Source organism: Nicotiana attenuata, chromosome 2, assembly GCF_001879085.1.
Source record: "Nicotiana attenuata strain UT chromosome 2, NIATTr2, whole genome shotgun sequence".
In the NCBI taxonomy this organism is placed as follows: Eukaryota; Viridiplantae; Streptophyta; class Magnoliopsida; order Solanales; family Solanaceae; genus Nicotiana; species Nicotiana attenuata.
Window position 1 is genome coordinate 76,223,507 of NC_031990.1, and position 26,017 is coordinate 76,249,523.

General features: G+C 39.7%; 1 protein-coding gene across 1 annotated transcript; it reads right to left on the minus strand.

The window, feature by feature from the left end:
* Positions 21,436 to 23,508, minus strand: LOC109223042. Its single transcript, XM_019387305.1, has 2 exons — positions 23,374 to 23,508; positions 21,436 to 22,377 (listed from the first exon to the last, which is right to left on the minus strand). Exons 1-2 carry the CDS (start codon positions 23,407 to 23,409, stop codon positions 21,562 to 21,564), a joined length of 852 nt encoding a protein of 283 aa, XP_019242850.1. The 5' UTR covers positions 23,410 to 23,508; the 3' UTR covers positions 21,436 to 21,561.

Genomic DNA, 26,017 nt, shown 5'->3' on the forward strand with positions numbered 1-26,017 from the left:
TCTTAACTCTCACGCATGCTGGAATTTTCGTACAACTCATATGATCTTCGAATATCGCTTTTGATTTTACTTCCCGTTCACAAGCCACGGTAGGTTCCTCTTTCTTATGGAGATGTACAATGTTGTTGTGAAACTGTTGTTACAAGACCATTTCCCCTTTAGGTCACTGTGCTTAGGGTGAACGTTCTTCCTCATTTCCTCAGCTAGTCTTTCACTGTAGTACTTAGGGAGGACCCTCTGAATCTTGTAAAGCTGCGAGCTTATTACATCGCATACCCAATAAAATTGTTGATATCCTTCCTCGCCTACAATTATCCGTAGTTACTTACCTCCTCACCCTTGTGCTGGTAGGGTTTCTTCTGAACTGATATTTGACTATCTTCCCAGTGGCACTCTCTTTTATCCCCGTAACACTCATATGGTACCTTTAACTACCCCAAATCCTATCTAAATATTTCTCAATGATCACGATGTCATAACTGCGAGGCTGAATTCACTATATTGGGTCTTACTATGTTTATCCTTCACGATCTGCTGACTCGTCTGTAACTTCTTGTTTAGTCATGACTAGGCTCTTCCTGAATCAACTACTAACTACTCATTGGTCTATTCTTATATCCATTTTTCACGTAATCTTTCTTGAGTTATTTCCTTTGTCTTTACTTACCTCACGTATTGGCCCATTATCTATCAACAACATCCCGAGCAGGAACCCTTACTTCCTTTTTTTGACGTCGTGCTTACATAATGTTCTGGAACCACAACATATCTGTAACATTTGATCATCTCATCCCTTTCTCATTTTTATCGCATTCTTCCTTATCATTCCATTGTTACTAGAACCACTTAATTCTGACTTAATACCACATCATTCCATATTCCCCCTTTAGGGGAGTACTAAGAGTTGGAGCTACGATGACCTGCCTATAGATGTTTTACCTCTTCATCTTCGGCGTCCTTTCACATCATTGATGACCCTTACTCGCCTTGCGGTAATCCTTCTGTACTAAGGATAACAAAATTCCTTACTCACGATGGTGACACTTAGTGTAACTAGCACATACATTCCCTTAAGCTTAACTTTGCTCCCATTGCTTGCCTTAGGGAAGCGTCTTCCTGAATGACCATTCTCTGAATTTCTCATGAATCTTCTTCTGTTGTCCATTCTATTATCGCCGGAACGCGATCTGAAATTCTCATGATGCTGACTATTATCAAATTACTCAGTCCCTAATTCGTGTTTAGTTTATCTTGTTCACTAGTCCATATTGATTTCTATTAATCTGGGGTCTAACTTTCCCTTCTGATAATCACGTTAGAGTTGCGAACTTATTTCTCGAAATGAGGATATGACTTTATGGTCTATATTCTTTTATTGTCTCAAGGCCTATCATCTTTCGTCTTTTCCTTCACTTGACTGTAGACTCTGTAATACTGTCATCATTTTTTTTTGACCTACCGTTGTCATCCATGTATCACATCTTACTCATAATACTTCATTAACTCTCTTCTTATTTCCCGCTAATCATCTATGTCTATTGCTTTACTTTGAAAACTCGAACAAAATATTCTTTTTCTTTTGGCTCCCCTTGCTCCATCCCTTGGCTCTTTGAATTGCCTAACATTCTTTCTTTACTGGGGACGGGAGCCACACTAAGGTGATATTTATTCCTTCAATGCTTCCAGTGCCTACCTTCTGATTTTTTTTTTTTCATACTAATATCCACATCTAATTGTAATATTCTAGGGTGCACCATCTGGGTGCCTTACAAAGAGATCTATTAACACCATCGTAATATCCTTCGAAAATGTCAACTAGCACAAACAATCTATTTACCATTTTGGGTTACCCTAACCCCAACCGGATCCTAATATCATGTCTTTTTCTTAAACTACACATGTTAGCCCGTAATAGGGTATAACTGAGATGGGTGTAGCCAATTCTACATACATTTGTTACTGTTGAAGGTAAGTCGCAATGCTTATACTTTTCTACCGGAGTTTAAAATACCGATAATCTTCATTAACTGGGTAACTCGTACCCTTCTCGTCTTGTTCCTTTTACTTGTTGAAGCTTGTATCTATCTTCTGAATCTCTTATTGCTTTTCACCATAGAGGTGGATAGATATTCGTGCCTTAAGGCTCCTTATCAAGAAGCTTACACGTAAGGTACACACATATTCTGCTGAAGACCTCACATTTATCCATCATACGAATGATGCAAACTCAAGTTCCTCTAACTCAACTCTTCCATAGCTATATCTCTTACCAACCATCTTTCTGGATGTACGCATCGTTGTATTACGAATAAGATAGATTAGGAAATTGAGTTCTTACAAGTGAGCTCTACCGCACGATCTAGAGTAAGAAGAAAGAGTGACGGTCCTAAATGCCCTGTAGCCTCCTGCTTATAAGTGTGGTGCACGACACACCCATAAACAAGACTCTACTAGACACGTCTTGTAGACTCCCTAGGACAGAACTACTCTGATACCACTTTTGTCACGACCCAAACCGATGGGCCGCGACGGGCATCCGGTACCTTATTCAACCGAGTACCAACACAACGTATCTTTTCGTATCATACTGTCATAGATAACTGAGCTGGAGAGGATTCCGTGAAATAGGTAAAATCTAACATGTAATATCAACTTATACATAAGACATATGGGCCTCCAAGACCAAAATAACCACTCGTACACCGATCATAGGCCGAAAAGGTCATACAATCTTTTACATACATGACATTTGTCTACAAGCCTCTGAGGATACGGATACATAATTGTCATAAAGGTCGGGACAGAGCGCCGCCATACCAAACAATACACATCTAAATCGTACTGACCAAACAAGCAACTCCGGAGCAAATAGAGTGCACCAACATCTTCCGCTGAGCTGATCGCCTACTTGGAGGACTCTCAACCTGTCTATCGGGACCTGCGGGCATGAAACACAGCGTCTCCAGGCAAAAATGGACGTCAGTACGAATAATGTACCGAGTATGTAAGGCACATAAATAAGTACATAAAAGACATAGAAGAAATATAGTGTAAATGACTCAACCTGTAAGTCTGGATAACTCTTTAAATCATGAAATACTTATAGTGTCATGCATATGCGTATGAATGTCATGTCGTGCATAAGTACATGTGTTCATAACATCATCAAGCCTCTGAGGGCATCCCATCATATCATCTCGGCCACTGTGGGCAAATCATCAACGTATACCAGCTGATCAGGTGGTGGTGCGTATATAACGCCGTAACCTTTTCCCATATTCCATATACATATAATATACATATATACGCGTATATAGCGCCATCTGGTCATGGGTCAATGTACATGTATAAATGCATGAGATACACAAGAAATCCGTTAATAAGATTTTCTCGGATTGCCATAAAAATCAATATGCTTTTTGGATAAACTTTATCAAATACATATTTTTCTGAGACCCATGAACAGAAGATATAATAATAATTCACATGGGGAATCAAGAAAGACACCCTTAGGATTTCTTTGAATAGAGTCCTTTATGAAAGTTGTGCGTTTGCTTGTTTCGTTTATTTCGTATGGATCATGCCAAAAAGAAAGGAGGGATAGCCTTAACATACCTGAATCGATTCTCTTGACAATCCCTCTAACACACGTCAATTGCGACAACACGTAATGGCAAGATCAAAGTAGGAAAAAATCCGTATAATTTCGCATGAATTCCTTGTTGAAGATTGCTACTCGGTAGATGTAGAACATCACATTTTGGTGAATTTGATCAAACTTTGTATGCTTTCCTTACTGGACAGTAACGTTTCCTTGTATCTCTTAATGAATTGCTGGAGAAAATTTCTTTTCCATCTAATCTTTGTAAAGAATTCATGTGAATTCCATACATTAGTTTCCATATCTTAATTGTGAAATCCATACATCATGTTATTACTAAAGAATCCAAATTAAAGTTTTTATCCAAAGACACTTTACGTGTAGGCAAGCCTTAATATGTCTTTATGACTCATCATTGTATGGGTGCCACTTTGGCTTAGCTTAATGCCAAGTGGCAGCCCCAACATGGTCCTTATCCAATTAATCATAATTATCCCCATCATTAGTCAATTATCCACATAATTAAGAATTATCTCAAATTACATAAAACATTACTCACTTTTAATACACCTTATCCACCTTACTATCATGGTCATGGGGTACCTTGTATGGTGCTAGTCCATAAATATTGGTTATTTTAGCTCGGGCCATATTTTATCCTAAACTGTCAAACTTGGACGAAAATTCATTTCCTTTGACTTGCTTCCCATCTCACCTTCACGAATTTACTCATCACTTGTTTGAAATAGCATAATCCTTATAATATCCAAATAATCTTTTCCTTGGACTGATGTCCATTACCTTACGACAAATTCAACGTACAATACTACAGGGTGCACCATCGTCGTAATTTAATATTGCTTAGCGTAACATCATCCTAATGTAATACTGCAGGACGTAATATCAACGTAATATTGCGGGGCGTAACATCATAAATATGATTTTTACGCGTGAAAATGATTTAAAATAATAACTTAATATTATAAAAATACAGAAGGTTTTTTTCTTGTGAAATAAGGTAATTATGCACACATGGGCCATTATTGCAAAGTTATTGCAATTATAACCCTAACATGTGAATGTGGCTATTCATGAAATAATTAAAGCTTAGTATAAATATAAAATAATAAAATTAAGCAATAAAATTATCATAAAACCGTTTGTGATGCAATTAGTAATTATTTGGATAACAAAATGCTAGACTGAATTAATTAAAATCCTTTTAAAATTACAGAAAAAATTATGAAAAAATACTGGTTGATGCTCATGCACTATTTTAAAAGTATATATGCATTTTGAAATACAAGAGGGAAAAATCGGGTATCAACAGCTGCCCCTCTTTACCCGGGAAGGATGAAAGAGTTGTCGGGTATAGAAATGATGATCGATTTTGACCGAATAGGGTGTTTTGGAAAAAAAAACAGAGGCCGCACCCTGGTCTCTGAGCTGCCTATATATCCCTGGTTTTAAAGGAATCAGGCCATGTGTAGTTCTGGACCCAATGGTAAATGAGGCCGATGGAATTGTTATAGGAATGGTAGCAAGTTTCAGAAAATGTTCTTTTGTGAAGGGTAGTATCGAACGAGTTTGCGCGGAGTTATGAAGACGAATCTGAATTGTAACGAGTGTGTCACAAGGCCGGTATCTGAACGGCCATAAAGTAGAGGCGGGTAATTGATGGGAATCGGTTATGTTTGAAATAATAGCAAGGTGAGAATGGTATGAGTGGAAACCGGATCGAAGGTTGCTCTTGTTTGAAGAACGGTTACTTCCTGGGTTACCTGCAAAACTTAAAACATGATGCATGCGAGTATATAGATTATTGCGAGAATTTAAACATGATGCAAATTCCTTTTGGACCATGAAGGTTGTCTTTGGACAGTGAAGATGACGTCCTTAGACCATGACGTCCTGGGCCATGAATCATTAGATAAGATATTCGCAGGCCATGAAATGATGTTCTCGAGCCATGAAAATGGTGCCTCTAAACCGTGACGCCTTTAAATAATGATGTGCAGTATTGAGAGATCCTCAGGCCATGATATGGTGTCTTCAGTCTATGAGGATGATGCCTTCGGACTATGACGCATTTGGACAAGTTGGCTATCATCCCATGAAGTGCAGAGACATGATACCAATGGTAATAACAAGACAAAGCTTAGTCTTGTGCAGAATTTGGGGGCAGAGCTTAGCCCCGAGAGAAAAAGATAATGCAAAGTTTAGAATAGAGCAATACTTATGCAGCAGGAGACAAACCTTAGTCTCACGAGAAGGTAATGCTTAGCCTTATGCAAATAGGGAAGCAGGGGTTAGCCTCATGCGAGATTTGAGACAGGGCTTAGTCTCATGCAAAGAGAAGGCAATGCTTAGCATTATGCAAATAGGGAGGCAGGGCTTAGCCTCATGCAAAAAGAAGGCAGTGCTTAGGCTTATGCAAATAGGGAGGCAGGGGTTAGCCTCATGCGAGATTTGAGACAGGGTTTAGTCTCATGCAAAGAGAAGGCAGTGCTTAGACTTATGCAAATAGGGAGGCAGGGCTTAGCCTCATGCAAAGAGAAGGCAATGCTTAGCCTTATGCAAATACGGAGGCAGGGCTTAGCCTCATGCAAGATTTGAGACAGGGCTTAGTCTCATGAAAAGGGAAGGCAATGCTTAGCCTTATGCAAATACGGAGGCAGGGCTTAGCCTCATGCAAGATTTGAGACAGGGCTTAGTCTCATGCAAAGAGAAGGCAATGCTTAGCCTTATGCAAATACGGAGCCAGGGCTTAGCCTCATGCAAGATTTGAGACAGGGCTTAGTCTCATGCAATGGAAGGCACTGCTTAGCCTTATGCAAATTGGGAGGCAGGGCTTAGCCTCATCAATATTTGAGACGGGGCTTAGTCTCATGCAATGGAAGGCAATGCTTAGCCTTATGCAAATAGGGAGGCAGGGCTTAGCCTCATGAAAGATTTGAGACAGGGCTTAGTCTCATGCAATGGGCAAACAGCAAATAGGAGCAGAATATTTCTTAGCTGGAGATATATTTGCGTCTGGTGGCCTGATTGATAGTGATTTTGATACGTGTATCTTTGCGGATACTCCTGTTATGTTCACTGTTCCTGCATCTAAAGAAAAATCGTGAGTTTTGTAGGGGGGAGGTTGGTTCGTGCTCTTGTCTTCTTGCTACGCTTTGTTCTGCTCTGGGGACCCTGTTCGAGTTACCTTGGGTAACACCTGGCTGCCATAGAAATGAGGTTTTCAAAAATATGTACTTATTGACGAAATAGAGTTATTTTAGAAAATATAGTGGTATATAATATCAAGTAAATTAGATGAACTAATGACTGTAACACTTTTAGAGACATTGCGGCTTCCTTGCACTAGAATTTTGAGGGTCCTCCTCAAAATTCTTTCCCAGTTTGGTAAATGATCCTTCGGTCGTTTTGCGTGCAATGAAATTTGTTGGATCTGCTCCAGAATTTTGAGAATCCTTCTCAAAATTCTGCCCCAGTTACTAAACCCACAGGGCTGCCTAAGTATCCCCTCTTAAACGGGAATCAGGTCGAGCGTAGTTCAGTTACATCAGATGAATGAATGCAAACGATCTAAACATAGTATCTCTTGACTGCATCTGAATTGATGGGTTTTGGCCAAACTTCTCCATCCATTTCTGCAAGTATGAGTGCTCCTCCTATCAGCACCCGATGAACCATGTAAGGACCTTGCCAGTTGGGTGAAAATTTCCCTTTAGCTTCATCCTGATGCGGGAAGATCCGCTTCAGCACCAGCTGCCCTGGTGCGAATTGTCTCGGTCTGACCCTTTTGTTGAAAGCTTTGGACATTCTATTCTGATAAAGCTGACCATGACATACTGCATTTATTCTTTTTCAGTCTATGAGGTCTAGTTGCTCCTAGCGGCTCCTTATCCATTCTGCATCACTGAGTTTGGCTTCTTGTATGATCCTTAAAGAAGGAATTTCTACCTCGGCTGGAATGACAGCTTCGGTACCATAAACCAGTAAATAGGGAGTTGCCCCTGTTGATGTGCGGACTGTGATGACGTCCAAATCCACTACTAAAAAGTAAATGGATACGGTCTCATGCAATATAATATACCCAACTAGGGGTCGGGGTCGAATCCCACAGAGAATAATATGTAGGCGATTAGGAATGTAAGAGAATTATCACTTGTTATGCAATGCCAAACACTTAGAATTGGTTTTCGAAAATATTTCTACCTAATTGCGGAAATGTAAACTAACCTAGAAATCAAGTAAAATGATCAATGGCTACAAGTATGGATGCATCGGGAATTACACTCAAGTAACGATCTAATGTATTTCATGATTTTACAATTATGAGCGAGTTTATGTTAATTAGCCACGGGTAATAATTTTATATTAGCTTCTTCCAAAGACTAACAAGACTTCCTAATTGAATTATCCCTAAAACAATTAAGTGATTAAGCACCTCCGGATATGGCTACAAGTAGTTCAATCCTATCCCTAGGTAGAATCTATAAAATGAGGGTTAGCGCCTCAAGTTCTTGTTAATTAATCTTTCCCAACCCCAAATTATCTTTTCCAAAATTATTTCGGAGTAAATGGGCGAGTCCTAGGGTTAGCTAATCCCTTTGGAAACATTAAAGAACAAGAATAATTAAAGAAACAACAACTCACTTCATAAATAAATAAAAATCATTCAATAAAGCACAACAAGGTATTTGATCCACACTTTAATTATGAATATTTCCATAAACAAGATTCAAGTGTTGGAAATAAATACTACACACTTAAATATTCAATACAAAGCAAGAAAATGAAGAAATAAACATAAATGGGTAAGAAATCCTTAACCACAAGCTTGAAATCTTCAAAACCCAAGTGTGTGTGAAAACCCTAGCTTCCAACCTTGTTCTCTCTCTCTCTCTCTAAGGCTAAAAATATGCCAAAAGATTCTCCACTAATGAGCTAAGTCGGGTGTTAAATGGTTTGGGGCCAAAAAATGTAAAATTCCAGAATTGCCCAGGTCTGATGCTCGATTTTCGCATTTGCGAACATAAGTTCGCAATTGCGAACTATACATATACTGTGCACTTTCGCATTTGCGAAGAGGACTTCGCATTTGCGAAGAGGACTTCGCATTTGAGAAGGTTGACTCCCCTGGTTGACTTCGCATTTGCGAAGTCTTTTTCGCATTTGCGATGACTGCCTAAATCATCTTCCTTCGCAATTCCCATTCTTTCCTCGCAATACCCAAGACTGTATTCTTCGCAATTCCCAGGAGTATGTCGCAATTGCGACAACTGAAGCCCCTTCCCAGATTTTCTTCTTTTTAGCTTCTTTTTGACTTGTTTCACTTGGTTTCTTCAACATCACTTCTAAATCACATAGAACCTGTAATATAGAAGTAAATAGCATTAAACACGTGATTTTATCACTCACACATAGCAAAAATATAGGTTTAAAGACAAGATAAGTTGGTAAAATACCAAACTTATCAGACTGTGGTGCGGTATCCCAATAGGGCAAAGGGTAACTTCTCATGCCATTGTTTGTGATTTTCTACCATCTTCCTCAGTATCTTCATGATGTTTTTGTTGACAGCTTCCACAGCTCCGTTCATTTGAGGCCTGTATGCTGTAGAGTTTTATGCTTGATTTTGAAGGTTTCACACATGGCTTTCATTAGATCACAGTTGAGATTGGCGGCAATATCAGTGATAATGGACTCGGGAACCCCGAATCGACAAACAATACGATCCTTGACAAAATCTGCGACGACTTTCTTGGTTACAGCTTTGTAAGATGCAGTCTCTACCCATTTTGTGAAGTAGTCGATAGCCACAAAATGAACCGGTGCCCGTTAGAAGCGGTGGGCTCGATCGGACCGATGACATCCATTCCCCAGGTAGCAAAAGGCCAAGGTGCACTTGTTGCATTGAGCTCGTTTCGTGGTACCTTTATCATGTCTACATGTACCCGACATTGGTGGCATTTCTGGACGTACCTGATGCAATCTGTTTCCATGGTCATCCAAAAATATCCGGCTCTGAGTATCTTTTTGGCTAAAACAAAACCGTTCATATGTGGTCAGCAGGTTCCGGCATGTATCTCCTCAAGCAACCTAGAAGCCGCCTTTACGTTAACACACCTTAACAATCCCAGATCAGGAGTTCTCCTATACAAAATTCCTCCGCTTAGGAAGAAATGATTGGATAGCCTACGCAGTGTGCGTTTCTGACTATGGTTTGCTTGTTCTGGATATCCTCTTTTTGCCAAATATTCCTCGATGCTGTGGAACCATGGGTTCCCGTCCGTCTCTTCTTCAACATGAGCGCAGTAAGCTGGCTGATTATGGATCCTCACCGGGATGGGATCAGTGAAATTCTTATCTGGATGTTGTATCATTGATGGCAAGGTGGCCAGTGCGTCTGCAAATTCATTTTGGATTCTGGGCACATGTTTGAATTCTATCTTTGTGAACCTCTTCATCAGTTCCTGCACATGATACAAGTATGGTAGTATCTTGGTGTTTTTCGTAGCCCACTCTCCTTGAACCCTCTCCTACGAATGACACTTCTTCATCAAGAAAATACGTTTTTAGTGGTTCGTATTCTCCTCCCACAGGATTTTCGGCAAGATGGTCTGCCAATGTTTGTCCTTTGACTGCCTTCTAAGTTACACAGATGATGTCAAACTCACTTAACAATATCTGCCATTTAGCTAACTTCCCGGTTGGCATGGGCTTCTGAAAGATGTATTTCAGAGGGGTCCATCCTGGATATGAGGTACGTGGTATAGGCACAGAAGTAATGCCTCAATTTCTGAGCTGCCCAGGTCAAAGCACAGCAAGTGCGTTCCAGCAGAGAGTATCGTGCTTCATAAGGTGTGAACTTCTTACTCAAGTAGTATATGGCTTGCTACTTTCTTCCTGTCTCGTCATGTTGTCCCAAAACACATTCGAAAGCTCCATCTAATACAGATAAATAGAGTAGCAAAGGTCTCCCAGGTTCTGGCGAGACTAGGATTGGTGGTGTGGACAGGTATACCTTGATTTTGTCAAAAGCCTTCTGACAACCTTCGGTCCAACTGGTATCAGCATCTTTCCTCAACATTTTGAAGATGGGTTCACATATTACCGTGGACTGTGCTATGAAGCGGCTGATGTAGTTGAGGCATCCTAGGAAGCTCATCACGTCCTTTTTGCTCTTTGGTGGTGGTAATTTTGGATAGCCTTAACTTTGGACGGGTCCAACTCGATTCCTCGGCGGCAAACGATGAATCCCAACAGCTTTCCTGCGGGAACCCCGAATGCACATTTTGCGGGGTTCAGTTTTAGATTGTACCTCCTTAGCCTATCAAAGAACTTTCTCAAGTCTGCTATATGATCTGCGGCCCTCTTGGATTTGATAATGACGTCATCAACATACACCTCTATTTCCTTGTGTATCATGTCATGGAAGATGGTTTTCATGGCTCTCATGTAAGTAGCTCCAGCATTCTTTAGACCGAATGGCATCATTTTGTAGCAGTACACTCCCCACGGTGTAATGAAAGCTATTTTCTCTGCGTCTTCTTCGTCCATCCAGATCTGGTGATAACCTGCGAAGCAATCTACAAAGGATTGGAGTTCATGCTTGGCGCAATTGTCGATCAGGATGTGTATATTTGGCAGTGGGAAATCGTTCTTGGGACTTGCTCTGTTTAAATCCCGATAGTCAACACACACCCTAACTTTCCCATCTTTCTTCGGAACTGGTACAATGTTGGCTAACCAGGTTGGGTACTCAACTACCCTGAGGACTTTGGCTCTGATCTGCTTAGTGACCTACTCTTTTATTTTTAGGCTCATATCTGGTTTCAATTTTCTGAGCTTCTGCTTCACCGGCGGACACATTGGGTTGGTGGGAAACTTACGAGCTACTATGGATGTGCTCAGACCGGTCATGTCATCATATGACCATGCAAAAATATCCTCATATTCGTTCAGTAAACGAGTGTATTCTTCCTTCTCTGACGGTGATAGGTGAATGCTTATGCGAGTCTCTTTGGCTGTTTCGGAATTTCCCAAATTGATTGCTTCGGTTTCGTCCAGGTTGGACTTAGGTTTATTCTCAAAGTTCTCAACTTCTCTGACAACTTCCTCAGGTATTTCATCTTCTTCTTCTGAGTCACTATCCTTATATTGCGTTGTCTCATTACATGTTCCAGTCATTGGTTCATCAGGAAAAGTAATAATAACGTTGTAGAAGAAAAAATGTGAAAGATAATAATGAATAATAAATAGCAATGCATTAATTAAATTTGAAAATATCCAAAACAGGTACGGCTCGATGGCTCGAGCAATTATTTCAAAACAAAATGCGTCTTTAAAACAAAATTACTGAAAATATCTTAAATGCCTAGCGTGGCTATAAAAACAAATCAGGCTAATTGCCAAGCTACCCAGGTACTCGGCGGGCCCGGGATGGTGTGGCAGTCCAATTCTTGAGAACGACTCCCTTCTCCACAGTCTGAATGGTGAGGCCTTCTTCCTCCTCCTCCTCCTCAACTATCGCACTGCAACCCATATACTCGTTTTCTAGAAACAGGTTCCTTAGCCCAGCCAAAGCTTCTTCCTCTGCAGATCCCCATATTGTATCGGCCTGGTGAAAAGTCTAACTCAGATGTGGCACTGGCTGCTAGAGAGGGTAATAAGGACCATGCCATGGTGGCGACCAATCATTATATTCTTGCCAGGTGTATGGATATCCTAGCCCGAAAGTTGTGCCGTGACGTTTCAACTGTATCGGTTTGGTAATGCCCTGGAGTTTCTTCCCAAGCCCTTTGCCAGGTTCATACCCAGACCATGCCAGTATGCTTTTTATTTTGTTACTCCACCACTTGTCCTTCTCAATTACGTTTACATGTTCAATGTGGTGGTAAGTTTCTCCACCCAGCCTTCTTTTGTTCTCGATAACCGAGATAGTTTGACTAGTGTAAATGGGGTTACTTCCATCTCCGTGAATGATTACCTCCTGATGGTTCCATTCGAACTTCACGACCTGGTGTAGCGTGGAAGCCACGGCCCCAGCGGTATGTATCCAAGGTCGTCCTAATAGAAGATTGTATGTAGCTAATATGTCTAATACTTGGAACTCAACATCGAACCAAGTTGGTCCCATTTGCAGACAAAAGGTTAATCTCTCCAATCGTGGTCCTTTGAGATCCATCAAATGCTTTCACGTTCATACTCCCTGCTCGTATCTCATGGAAATATTTGCCCAACCTTTTCAGAGTAGTCAATGGATAAATGTTGAGGCTTGAACCCCCATCTATTAAGACCCCGACGATGAATTTGTCCTCAAAATGTACTGTGATATGCAATGCCCTGTTGTGACTCAGTCCTTCTGGTGATAGCTCGTCTTTATGAAAAAGTGATCTTGTGGCTCTCCAGTACTTGCCCTACCATGTTGGCCATCTCTCCACTGGTGATATTGTTGGGCACGTAAGCTTCATTCAACACCTTCATCAGAGCACTCCTATGTGCCTCAGAGTTTTGCAATAGCGACAGGATGGATATCTGGGCGGGAGTCTTGTTTAAATGATCGACGACAGAGTATTCTCTCGCCTGTACTTTTCTCCAAAGATCGTCTGGTCCAGTTTCAATGACAGGTTGTTTGGTAGCACCTCCTTGCTTGATCTCTCAAATTTTCGAGTGTATAGATCCTTCCAGTTCTGGTCATCCCTTGTGCGGCGCCAGATTCTTCCATCTTTGCTTTTCCCTTTTGCCTAGCCTCGGCAACGTAATCCCAAGGTATGGCGTTGGACTTGAAAGGAGGTGTGGTTGCTACTGTCACTGTGAAAGGTGTGGCCACTTCTACCTCAAATGGAATAGGTGTGGCTGCAAGTGGTGCTACCTCTACCTCAAATGGAACCGATGTGGTTACCTCAACCTCAACTGGTGGTTGTACCTGTACCACAATAGGATTGAGTGTGACTGCGAGCTTCTTAGGATCGTCACCCTCTTTGATAAGTCCGATTGATCCCTCGGGATCCCACTCCTCGTCAGTTTCTATCACATTGATCCCTTCGCCCCTATGATCTGGAAGAGGATTGTTGCGGACGTTAGGTGCAGCTTCCTTCGCCTGTATGACCTTATAATCAATCAATGTCTGGATCTTATCTTTCAATGTCCGACACTCGTCAATGGTATGCCCTTTCATACCGGAATGATATGCACAGGTTTTGTTCGGGTTGACCTATTGAGATGAATTTTCCATTGCCACAGCGGGAATAGGGGTGACATAACCAGCAGCCTTCAATATTTCGTACAGCTGGTCGATAGGCTCAGCAATGGCGGTGTACTATCTGGGTGGTTTGCGATCAAAATTAGGTCGGGGTTTCTGGTAATTTCGACGAGTTGGGGGTGAATGATAGTAGGTTGGCTGGGTGTTATAAGTGTGATAGTTGGTGGCGGGTTGAGAATATCTGGTAGGTAAGGGTTGGTATGTAGGTGGAGGTGTTTGGTATGTGAGTGGAGATTTTGGGCCTTGGGCCACCATCACTGCCCCTACTTCTTTCTTCTTTGATATGCCACATGATTGCAATGCTTTGTTCGTGGCCTGCAGTGCCTCCAAATTTGTCACCATCCCACTGTTAATACCCTCTTCAATCCTTTCCCCGAGTTTGATGATATCGAAGAACTTATGATTCTCAATAACCATTAGCCTTTCATAATACTGTGGGTCCTATGCCCTGACAAAGAACTTGTTCAGCTGTTCCTCGTCTACTGCTGGTCTGACTTTGGCTGCTTCCGACCTCCACCGAGTAGCATACTCGCGGAAAGTCTCAGTTGGCTTCTTCTTTAGGTTCTGGATATAAAAGACATCCGGCGCTTTCTCCGTATTAAACCTGAACCGGTCCATAAAATCTGACGCCATGCTCACCCAATTGGCCCACTTCTTAGGATTCTGGCTTATGTACCAGGACAGGGCATCTTCGGTAAGACTTCTCCTGAAGAGCTTCATTCGAATCCTTTCATCTTTTCCGACCCCCACGAGCTTGTCACAATAAGTTCTCAGATGAACCTTGGGATGACCCATTCCGTCAAACATTTCAAACTTGGGAGGTTTGTAACCCTCCGGCAGTTCCACATCTGGTTGTATGCACAAATCCTAATAGTTCAGACCTTCTATCCCTTTACCTCATTCAACACCCTGAACTCGACTTGTCAACTTCTTGAGCTCCTCGTTCATGTTCTTGATAAGCAGGTCCTTCTCAACGGATTCTGGTGAATAGGAGATTGGTTGAGTGGAGTGAGGTAGGGTCTCCATGTATATGGGGTTGTTTTGGTGGGTGCTGGGGATTTGGGTGTAGTGGTGATTATTGGTTGAGTTTTGAGGGTCGGGAATAGGTTGTGTTGTGTTTTGAAGAGTGTGATAGGTAGTGGTTTGTGGGTACTGGGTTGGTTGATGATGGTGTTGTGGAGGAGTTGGTACAGGTGGAGGATTAGGATTTTGGGGAGGAGTTGCATATTGATGGGGTACGGGAGAATTTTGTGGACGTTGGTTTGGTGTATTTTGAGGAGGTGCTAGGTTTTGAGCATTTTGTTGGTTAACGTCTGGGACGTTTAGGGTGAGGGAGAGATTTGCTAAGTTGCGGACCTGCTCGAGTTCCCCCTGTAACTCTAGTATTTTCTACTCCAATCGTAGGACCAAATCATTCTGGGCCGGAGTACTCCGACCGTCTGAAGTTTCAAGTCATCCATCTTAGCTTTTCCTCTGCTTTTCGGATTACTCGGAGGAAGAGGAGGTGGAGGGCATCTAGATCTGGTGTGATATGCTGATGATGCCAGTATGTGTGAACAAACCTTAGGGGATGGGAATAATAAAAATAAAGAAAAACAAAGGTAAACAAGTCAGTAAGGATTCTGAAAATGTTTGCAGTATTTAAACACATATTGCGGGAATGTAAATCCGCATCCTAGTTTGGGGGCCTCATTGTGCCCGAGGAAGGCCTAGCGACACGTTGATTTGGAGAATTTCAGTGACAATAATTGCCTCATTTCATTAATGTAAAATAGATGAATCTAAAACGACACTAAATAAAATAGGTCACTGATGGCACTTGGCCTTATTACATTTGAAAAAGTAAATAAACCTAATCTACTTGGTCCCAGAAGGACCTTCTCCAGGCTGGATGTTTTTGGCTTCGTCGATCAAATTCCCCAGTTCGCGCAGGTTCAGCAGTATGTATGCCCTTGCTAAATGTCCTCCTTCACTTCCTTCGTTGTTCTGGCAATCGGTGACTCTCTTCCTCATCTTTCCCTCCAATTGCATCAGACTGTACTCCAGATATTCCAACCTTTCGCTTGATTTAACAACCATCTCCCTCCACTCATTAATTAGTTCCATGTCGGTCTTGTGTCGCTCCATGTGCTCGGCCTCGGACTCGTGAACTCTTTTGCATAGTTTGTTATATTTCATCTGGGCCTCGGCACCTTCATCTATGACTCTATTTCCTGGACCAACCCTTGGCCCGAATATTCCTGCTATGTTATCTTCTAACCATGAGGGATAGAAGTACACGTGACCGGTATGATACCGATCTGGATCGATGGTATCCTTTTCCACGATAATTTTCAAATGCCACATATGCTGAGCTTCACATTTGTATGGGACATCGTCATCTTGAAAATCTGCCCTGTAGTGACTCATTTTAACAACTCGCGGTATGACCTGCTTCCTGCCTGCCTGTCTCATAACCCTGATGGGAGCATAAGGGTATATGCCCCTTATGCGGGTTTCTGACACATGTCCCTTACCAAGCACATATATAACCGGTGTGCCTGTACCCAAAGGTTAATACCTGACTCCGGAGGGGCTGGTCCTAACCCAAGCGCTGATCGCATCTAATTCAACGATCAATATCACTTAGCCCAATATGGGGCCTGGCGCACGCGCCACCTCATAATCAATACCACTCAGTCCAATATAAGGCCTAGCATACGCGTCACCTCAGTACCAAAATCAAATTGACTTTATGGCCCAAGATCAGTCTTCAACCACTCAAGTCTCAAATGCTCACATCTCACAGTCTCAATTCAAATCGTGTCATAAATATAAGGGCATCAACAACATGTGAGATAACGTATAAAGAATGCATAGAGACAGAAATATATTATGTGAATATAACATCATAACTGAGAATATGACTACAATTAAGGCAAAAACATCTCAATATAGTAAGAATAGCCATATCGTGTCTCAAACAGATAAGCACATATCCTAGAAATTATTTCTAACATGAATAATACCTCACGTAGTCATGCAACTGAAGACAACACATAAATAACGGGGCATGATAGCAAAATAAGGCACATAATAGCCTAAGGTCTACCTAGTGGTGGGCATCGGTCGGTTCGGTTTGGTTGTGAATGTTATTGGTTCGTCATATCGGTTATAGGTTTATAAATATACTAAACCGATAACGGAACCAATAAGATATCGGTTATCGGGTATCGGTTAGTCGGTTATCGATCCTTATCGGTTCGGTTATTGGTTTACCTAATAAGAATAAAAACTATCCAAAAAATTCATGTTTTTATTATAGAAATCGTGATCGAATTATTAAGAGAAAAGAATTGAATTTTTACTCTTAAGATAAGAGGGATTAAATTTCAACTTAGAAAATAAAACTTTCTTTGCATTTGAAAATCCCAATGAATGATCTCAATTTTCAAAGTTATAAGTTAATAGGAGTAAGGGATAAGACATTCAACAATCTAATCTTACTAACTATTTCACTGCGAGCGGGCATAATTCACAGGAAAATAATAAAATCCTAATCTTGTAAATACCAAAGAATCAGTGCAACAAAGAAACAAATAGAAAAACTAAAAATCTGAACAATTAATTCTTTAAAGTTTAAAACTATTAAAATGAGAAATTCACAAAAGTTAAAACTTACTCTAAAGATTAAGGTCAGAATATGAAGAGTAACTACCGAGAGAATTGCGAGAGTGAGAGAATGAAGCCATAAGGTGGTTTTATATATTTAGTGGGTAAAATTATAATTTTGTTAAAACTTATTGGGCTATCGGTTAAATCGTTAATAAATTGGGCAAACGAGACCCGAACCGATAACCCATTAGTCAAATAACATTAAATCGTTATCGAACTATTTATCCAATAACCGAATACCGATAAACCAATAGAATTTATTGGTTCGGGCTATCGGTTATACCCGATATATGCCCAGCCCTAGGTCTACCCGAATCACGAATAAAACCTCGGTGTACGCATATGCGCTCGTTAGCTAGCATATGTGTCACCCCCAACATGTATCAGATACTATAACCAACAGGAAATTACCCTCAAATCAATTTTAGACGAGTTACTTACCTCAAAGCGTGTGAATCAATACTCTAGAAAGTCTTTGCCTCTCGAATCGGCCTCCGAACAGGTCAAACCTAGCCAAAAACAACTCAATGACGTCAAACAAGGCTATAGGAATCGATTCCAAATATTAAATCTCCAACCTTTATCAATTATGCTAAGTCAACTAAAAATTCAACCGAGGCTCGCTTCCCGGAACCCGACAAAAGTCACAAATCCTGGTTATCCATTCTAATACGAGTCAAAATATACAAGTTGCATCCAAATCCGACTTCAAATTGGATCCCAAATTCCCAATTTTTACTCTCCAAAGCCATAGGCAAAACCCCCAATTTTCTCTTTTAAATCAAATAGTCTATGTGTAATAATCCATGGGGAAATAAGATATAATATCAAAATTAAGTAGAAATCACTTACTCTCTTGCCTTGTGTGAAAATTCTCTTCAAAATCTCTCCAAGTCTAGGACTCAAAATATGAAATAATGGGTCTAAGTCCCGAAAATACAACACTTAAATGTCTGCCCAGCAATACCATTTGCGAACGCAACCACTGCCTCGCGTTCGCAGAGCACAATCCAGACACTGCCCAAAAGACTCTTCACGAACGCGGTCCCTATCCCGCGAACGCAGTCCCCTCCCCGCGATCGCGAAGGCCAAACTTCCTACCAACTCCAGCGGCCTTTTTCTCTATGCGAAGGCGAACCCAAAAGTGCGAACGCGAAGGCCACTGACCACATACCTTCATGAACGCAACAAGCCATCCGCGAACGGGAAGAACAAAACACCCTGACCCTAAATAAACCTCCACGATCGCGTGACCTACTCCGCGTTCGCGAAGCACACCAGACACAATAGTTATCAGCAATCTCAACCAAGCTTTGATGGTCCGAAACTCACCTGAGCCACCCAACACCCCTTCCAATCATACTAACAAGTCCGTAAACACTATCCGACCTATCCAAAGCCTCCAAACACATATGAGATCATCACATCTACGAATCGACGATCAAAGCACGAATTGAACTTCTCTTAAGTTCATAAGATTCTAAGCTTCAACTAAGCATTCGATTCCTATCAAACCAACTAGGAATGCAAACAAACTTTGTGCACGAGTCCTAAATGACATAACGAACCTATTCCAAGTCTCTGAATAATATCCGAACTCGATAACATCAAAGTCAACTCCCGGTCAAACCTATGAACCTTCCAAACCTTCAAACTTCCAACTTTCGACAATTAGAACCAATCCTAGGAACCTCCAAATCTAACTCCTGACATACGCCTAAGTCCAAAATTACTATACGAGCCTATTGGAACCAACAAAATACCAATCCGTGATCATCTACTCGAAAGTCAAACCTTGGTCAACTCTTATAATTTAAGCTTGCAACCATGGAACTAAGTGTTCCAATTCACTCTAAAACCTTCTCGAAACTAAACTAACCTTCTCTGCAAGTCACAACAGAACAAACAAGAATAGAAGCATCAAATAGGAAAATATGGCTCAAATACACAAAACGACCAGCCGGGTCGTCACATCCTCCCCCCTTTTATGCAAACGTTTGTCCTCGAACGAGTTTAGAATCATACCTGGAGTGCCAAAAAGGTGATGATATCTGCTCCACATATCATGCTCGGTCTCTCAAGTTGCCTCCTCGACTGGCTGACCCCTCCACTGGACCTTCACTGATGCAATATCTTTAGACCTCAGCTTCTTAATCTATCGATCCAAAATAGCCACCGGCTCTTCCTCAAATCCAGATTCTCATTCAACTGCACTGAACTGAAATCCAACACATGTTACTGGTCCTCATAGTACTACTGAAGCATGGAAACATGGACTACCGAATGAACTCTCAATAAGCTGGGTGGTAAAGCAAGTCTGTAGGCCACCTTACCTATTCTCTCTAACACCTCAAATGGACCAATATACCGAGGGCTCAACTTGCCCTTCTTCCGAAACCTCATTACGCCCAAACTCGAAGAACTTCTCACTCTCCATGAAAGCCACATCATGAACCTTTCTATTAGCATAACTCTTTTGCCTGGACTGTGTTGTACGAAGCCGCTCCTGAATCAGTTTCACCTTCTCCAAAGCACCGCGAACAAAATTTGTGCCTAATAACCTAGCCTCGCTAGGCTCAAGCCAACCAACCGGGAATGACATTGCCTCCTATATAAGGCCTCATACGGAGCACTTATAGATGCTCTATTGATAGCTATTGTTGTATGCAAACTCCGCTAAAATATTTTCTTTTAAGCTGTCCCAGAGTTTGTCCCAATCTCTCAACTTAGAAACAACAATATCTGAATTCTAGACCTGCCATTGCCAAGAGAAGGATTATGTAGTGTATGTGACCTGATGTCCCGGTAGTCTGCTCATCTTTCATGATGGAAACCTTCCCTTCTTAGAGTTACCAATAATGTGTTCATAGAAATGGAATGCCCTTGTTGCATTTTGGAACTCTATGCATTTGATCTGCATAGTGGGCAGCTGGAATGAATCTGAAACCAAGTATCAATGCAGGAAACATGAAATGCATGAGGGCAATTAGGCAAATGTTTCAGCCATTCACCTTCTTCAAATTCACCTAAGCAATTTGCACAATCTGTAGTATTATTCCCTCTGGTTTGCTCATCATTCTTTTTTAACTGATTTATTGGTAGTGAATGCATAATATACAGAGTCAAGTCCGCAGCTTTGGAAGTCTACAACTAGATCTTGAGAAATTTCCTCATTTGGATGATGTCTTTGAGGAAGGTAATGATCTAACACACAGCAGTTTCTTTGTAGTATGTTGAAATAACCAGTAGATCCCTAGGTGAAGTTACAAAGTGCGGAGAGGAGTTTCGACTAGAAGGCATGTTATGCTGATTGGATTTTTTGATATTGAAAATGATTTAAAGAAAAATTTTCTGTTGCAAAAATGTAAGCTAACTTTTTGAGATGAGGCGTACGATTATATTTAAGGGACACATACAAACAAACAAGGTTGGTGAAGATTTTATGTATAAGACATTCGATTCTTTCAAATGAAGAATATTATTAAAAATGAACTGTGCTACTCCTATTTCCTTTAGTTACTTATGACAAGACTGCATTACAAGAATTGCTTTCAGCATTGCAGAGTCTTTTGTTGGTGTTCAGTGTACCACTTGTCTGACCTATATTTTGCATGAACATCTGAATGTCCAAAATAAAAGAAAAACGAAGGAAAGAATCTAAGAGGCCAGTGTTCTCGAACAAAAAATCGGGAAAAAATTTGAGGAGAATACTAAACTCGAGATGTTAGAAGGTACAAAATAAAATCAGAAGCTGCTACAATAGCTTCAATAGGACCTGATGTCTGTGTCAGAAATGTCCTTAGTTTGTCGATACATTCTGTCGCGCAAACTCTTTGCAAATTATCATTCTCTGTGAAATCACCAGGATGTTTTTCAGGCAAAAAATTTTAGAAACACTATAAATGAAAAGCTGAAAATTTGACAAAGAAACTTAAACTAATCTTTCCTTCAACTATTTCATCAAATTATAGCTATTTCAATTAAAATCAGAATTTATACAAAAATCAGAAGCATAGGCATGCTTCAACTTCTCTCATTGCAACCTTTGTCTCTTGTCCAGGTGAACAAAACTATTACAGTTTTCACCTGCAGACACCAATCTCTGATATCCTAAATAAGGTGACAACATTTGAGATGATCCACAAGTCATCTCAAAGTAAGGCTGACTAGAATTTGCAGCATTATTCTGTGTGACAATACCAGCTTCACAACCTTTAATTGAAACTGGTGGAATATGTAATGGCTGAAACTGAGGCGGATTACGCCATCTAGGAAGCGGTCCAGCTACAAGTAATGTTTGCAAAAGTGGCCCTGATTCAAGAACAGCCTGAAGGAATTTCCCTTGCTGAGGCAAAGTCTTTCCCTTAACAAGACTCTCAATAACCAACGAGGCCGGATCAAGATCAACTTTTGCCATTTCTTGAGGTACAACAGTGTATGAAACAAATGGCATTGCATTTGAATCAGCCACATTGATGTTGGAAAGTTCAGGAGATGTAACAGCATCCAAAAAGGACTCGACGGGGGAAGAATTCTGTGATTGGTAATTGTATGTTTCAGTGAGACTATTCGATTCAATAGTGCTTGAATTCGCTTTCGTGGGCTTAATTACTGAACTATCAACTTGGATTTGAGAATGGTTATTGAGCAAATCAGCCTGATTGATTTTGTTGACTAGTTTCTGAAGTTGATCTCTTGCTTCATCTCTTTCTTGATAAGCCATCTTTATGAGTTGGATTAATTGCTTCACATATTCATTGTTCTTCCTCTTTTCTTCACTTGCTTCCATTTTCAGTTTTTCAAGTTCAAGACTAGTGTATAGAAGCTTCTGTCTCATTTCTTCCATTGTCTGCAAAATTTATCAAAATTTAAGTCAGAGAAAATCACTCAAAAATTTAATTCCTTTCCAAAAACAAAGTGGAGAGGAGCCTTAGTGCAACCGTAAAATTGTCCACGTATGACCTATATGGTTCGAGCCGTGGAAGCAATCACTAATGCTTTCATTAGGGTATTGTCCTTCCACGGGCCCTACGTGAAGGCGGGATGCCTTGTTCACCGGCTGCCCCTCCAGAAACAAAGTCTTTAGCCATGTTCACACTCATGAAAGATTATAAATATCATGGATGTAATTTAACAGAATTTGATTAACCAGTAGTTATTATTATGTGAATAAGTTATTCAAAGTTAGGAGTAATAGTAAAACCATAGACAGGGCTAATGAGTTAGGTAATGAAACATATAGTCAACTCCAAAACTTATAAAATTAGAAAAGTGAATGTAAACCATGGTTCACCTTTGGATACTTTATTATATTAAAGAATATATGGTGCATTGGGCCCTGTAAAATTGAAATTTATTTGGACACTTATAAAATTCTACTACTACTTTTGAAAGTCCTTAACAGAAATATGTACTCAACTAGGAGAAAATGGTATTGCACCACTTTTACCCAACAAAAAAACTGCAGTAAACCACTATGCCAACAACAACAATAACTAAACTTCATTTCCAACAAGTTGGAGATCGGCTATATGAATTCTCACAATCGCTCTATCTAACTCAAACACCATTTACTTATATTCAGAACCTTCACCCAAAGAAACAGAGAGAATTTAGAATTATTATCATTAGTGACACTATGAAGAGATTGTGAATTGAACACAAGAAAACTTATTGAGGAAAAGAAGTAAAAGATGCATTAATAAGAGGAGGAGGAAAAGAATTTAATAGAATAGAATGAATCTAAACAATTAAGAAGGCTTTAAATTCTGAAGAAAAAATGGTGAAGAGGAAATGAACTGAGACATTAACCAAACAAGAGAGTAAAGAATGACTTAATTCCTACCTCTTGATAACTCCATAAAGAATCCATTTGGTCCATTTTCTCTCTGAGTCACACACTCTTTGAACTTGGAAAGAAGAAGAGAAAACAATAGAAAGGTAATCTAAAAAAGTTATTGAGAGGGAGTTTTATAAGAAGAGAATTGTGCTGTATATTTTATAGAAGGAAAGTAGAAACAAACAGGACAAAAGAAGGTGCGGTATAGACCAACCAATCCCCATCATGGAAAGGCAAAATTATTATGGAATCTTATTAAAGACCTTCCATAAAATAATTTTTTTTTAAAACCTCCACATTTTCTTTCTTGTGGAAAATTGTCTCTGTCTCTCTAGTCTCTACTTATATAGATATACTATTAAAAAAAAAAGAGTTAAGATATATGCATGGATTTTATAAAGTATATTTACACTATCACTTATTAGGTAACTTTTATTAAATCTCTTGATAAATGTTAATTATTAATATGGTAAAAATGATAAGTAACCTACTAGCACAAATTCAAAATTCATAAATAAAGGGCAATTTAGTGTACAAAGCATCTCGTGTTTATACAGAGAACGGGAAGAGCCCTCACTCTAAGGGGGTGTGACGTAGATAGCCTAACCTGATGAAAGTATCAATGGCTGATTCTACAGTTTGAACTCGTGATCTATAGGTCACATGGAAATAACTTTACCAATAGTGTCAGTGGCCAGAGGCGGATCCAGGATTTGAGGCTTATGGGTTCCTACCGTAACTTCAGATTAATATGCAATAATAACTGGGTTCACAGTCAGATATTTACCAATATTTAGTGAATTTTTTAATATAAATACAGGGTCTACGCAAGAGTTACTGGGTTCCCGGGAACGCGTAGTCTATGCACTAGGTCTGCCCCTATCAGTGGCGGAGCCACCTTTGACACCCCTTCGCGGGAAAAATACACTGTGTAAATTATATGTAAACAAATAAATTATATTGGAGAAGTTTTATATATATATATATATATTGACTCCCCTAAATTTTCTGGTATGTTAACTTTTATATATTTTGACATCCTTTAAAGAAAATTCTGGCTCCGCCACTGAATGGTGTAAAAAAATTATTCACATTGTGAGTTGTATATATTAAAAGCTTCACTTTTTCTTTCTTGCGGAAAATTGGTTTTTTCTCTTTTTCTTCTCTCTACACGTATAGATATACTCATGTAAGTACTCCTCTCTCTTTCATAAATTGTAATAAATCAGTTGGTCAATGACTACAATCCAGTTAGATTTTCCTTAAATATTCCATTGAGTTTGAACATATATAGTTGCTCCTTTTTTTCTCTCAGTATGTGAATATAAAAGCAAGCTGTACTTTTACACGGTTTTGTTTGATTAATACGTTTTAAGTTCCATTAGCTGCTGGAAATAATACACAATTATAGTAAACCGAAAATTTAATCAATTAAATTTCGAGATTTATTTTGCGTTTCTCAATTCTGAAAGAACCTTTTTTCTATTTCTTTTCTTGTGTAGGGCAATGGAGATGTCTCTGTTAATAATATGGTGGCTACAGCTTATCCAGAATGAAAAATATGATAAGTCGTGTTTTCTATTGCAGAAGAAAAATGAACTAACCAGCACCGTCTAATAAATGAAAATTCCAAAAGATTTCCTAATAAAGGAGTTTTACAAAAGAGGAAGTTATTGTACAAACGTTTATATGTTCTATACACAAACAGTATAAATTAAAGTATTTTCATAATACCTTTTTCTGTCGAGTCTATCGCAAACAGTTTCGCTATCTTCTTAAGGTAGGGATAAAGTCTAAGTACACACTATCCTCTCCAGACCTCATTCGTGGGATTACACTAGGTTTGTTGCATGGCCCCTGCGCAAGGATGACACGCACAAATCGAGAAATGGTTCACTAGGTTTGTTGCGATTGTTGTTGTATGTCATTTTTAAAATAATTTCAGGTAAATTTTGTAAAAATAATAACTAATCTACTATTACACGTTAAAAAATACTATTGCGAAATTATCTTTTTAACTTAAATACATTTTATTTTAATACTATATAAAAGGCAAATGACTGTATTCGGTCTAATCATAGGCGTTAATTAAGCTCTTTCCTTGAGTCATATTCGGAAGGAAGGAATGGGATGGAATTTTGGTCTTTGTACTGTTGCTATTACCTCTTTTAGCTTCTCAATTTATTTGACTAAGGCAGATATAAGGTTCACTTATTTGCTACAATTAGTTAAACAAACAGTGTCCTGTATTAAAAGAATGTTCTGTATTAAGTCCCCGTTTATGGAAACAAAAAGTAGTAATCTTTTACCTTTCTTTTGCTACATTCATTTATGTGTACGACTAGTCACGTTCTCTAATTTATAGTCTAACAATAAGATTGGTTAGAGGTTCAAGTTTTGAAAATGGAGGAAAATGAATCTTTCGCGAACGAATTATATGGAATAGTGGATACCGAATATCAAATAATTAAATCAAAAAACAAAACAGTAAGCTTGGCTATAACTAAGTATGCAATAAAATGAGGTTAAATACATTACAATTACACTTAACTTGTAATTGAAGTTCCATATGCAGCCCTATTTTGTGTCAAGACTCAAGATCCATTAATTATTTACAAGAAATTAAATATTTTGTGGAGTCTATTTTAGT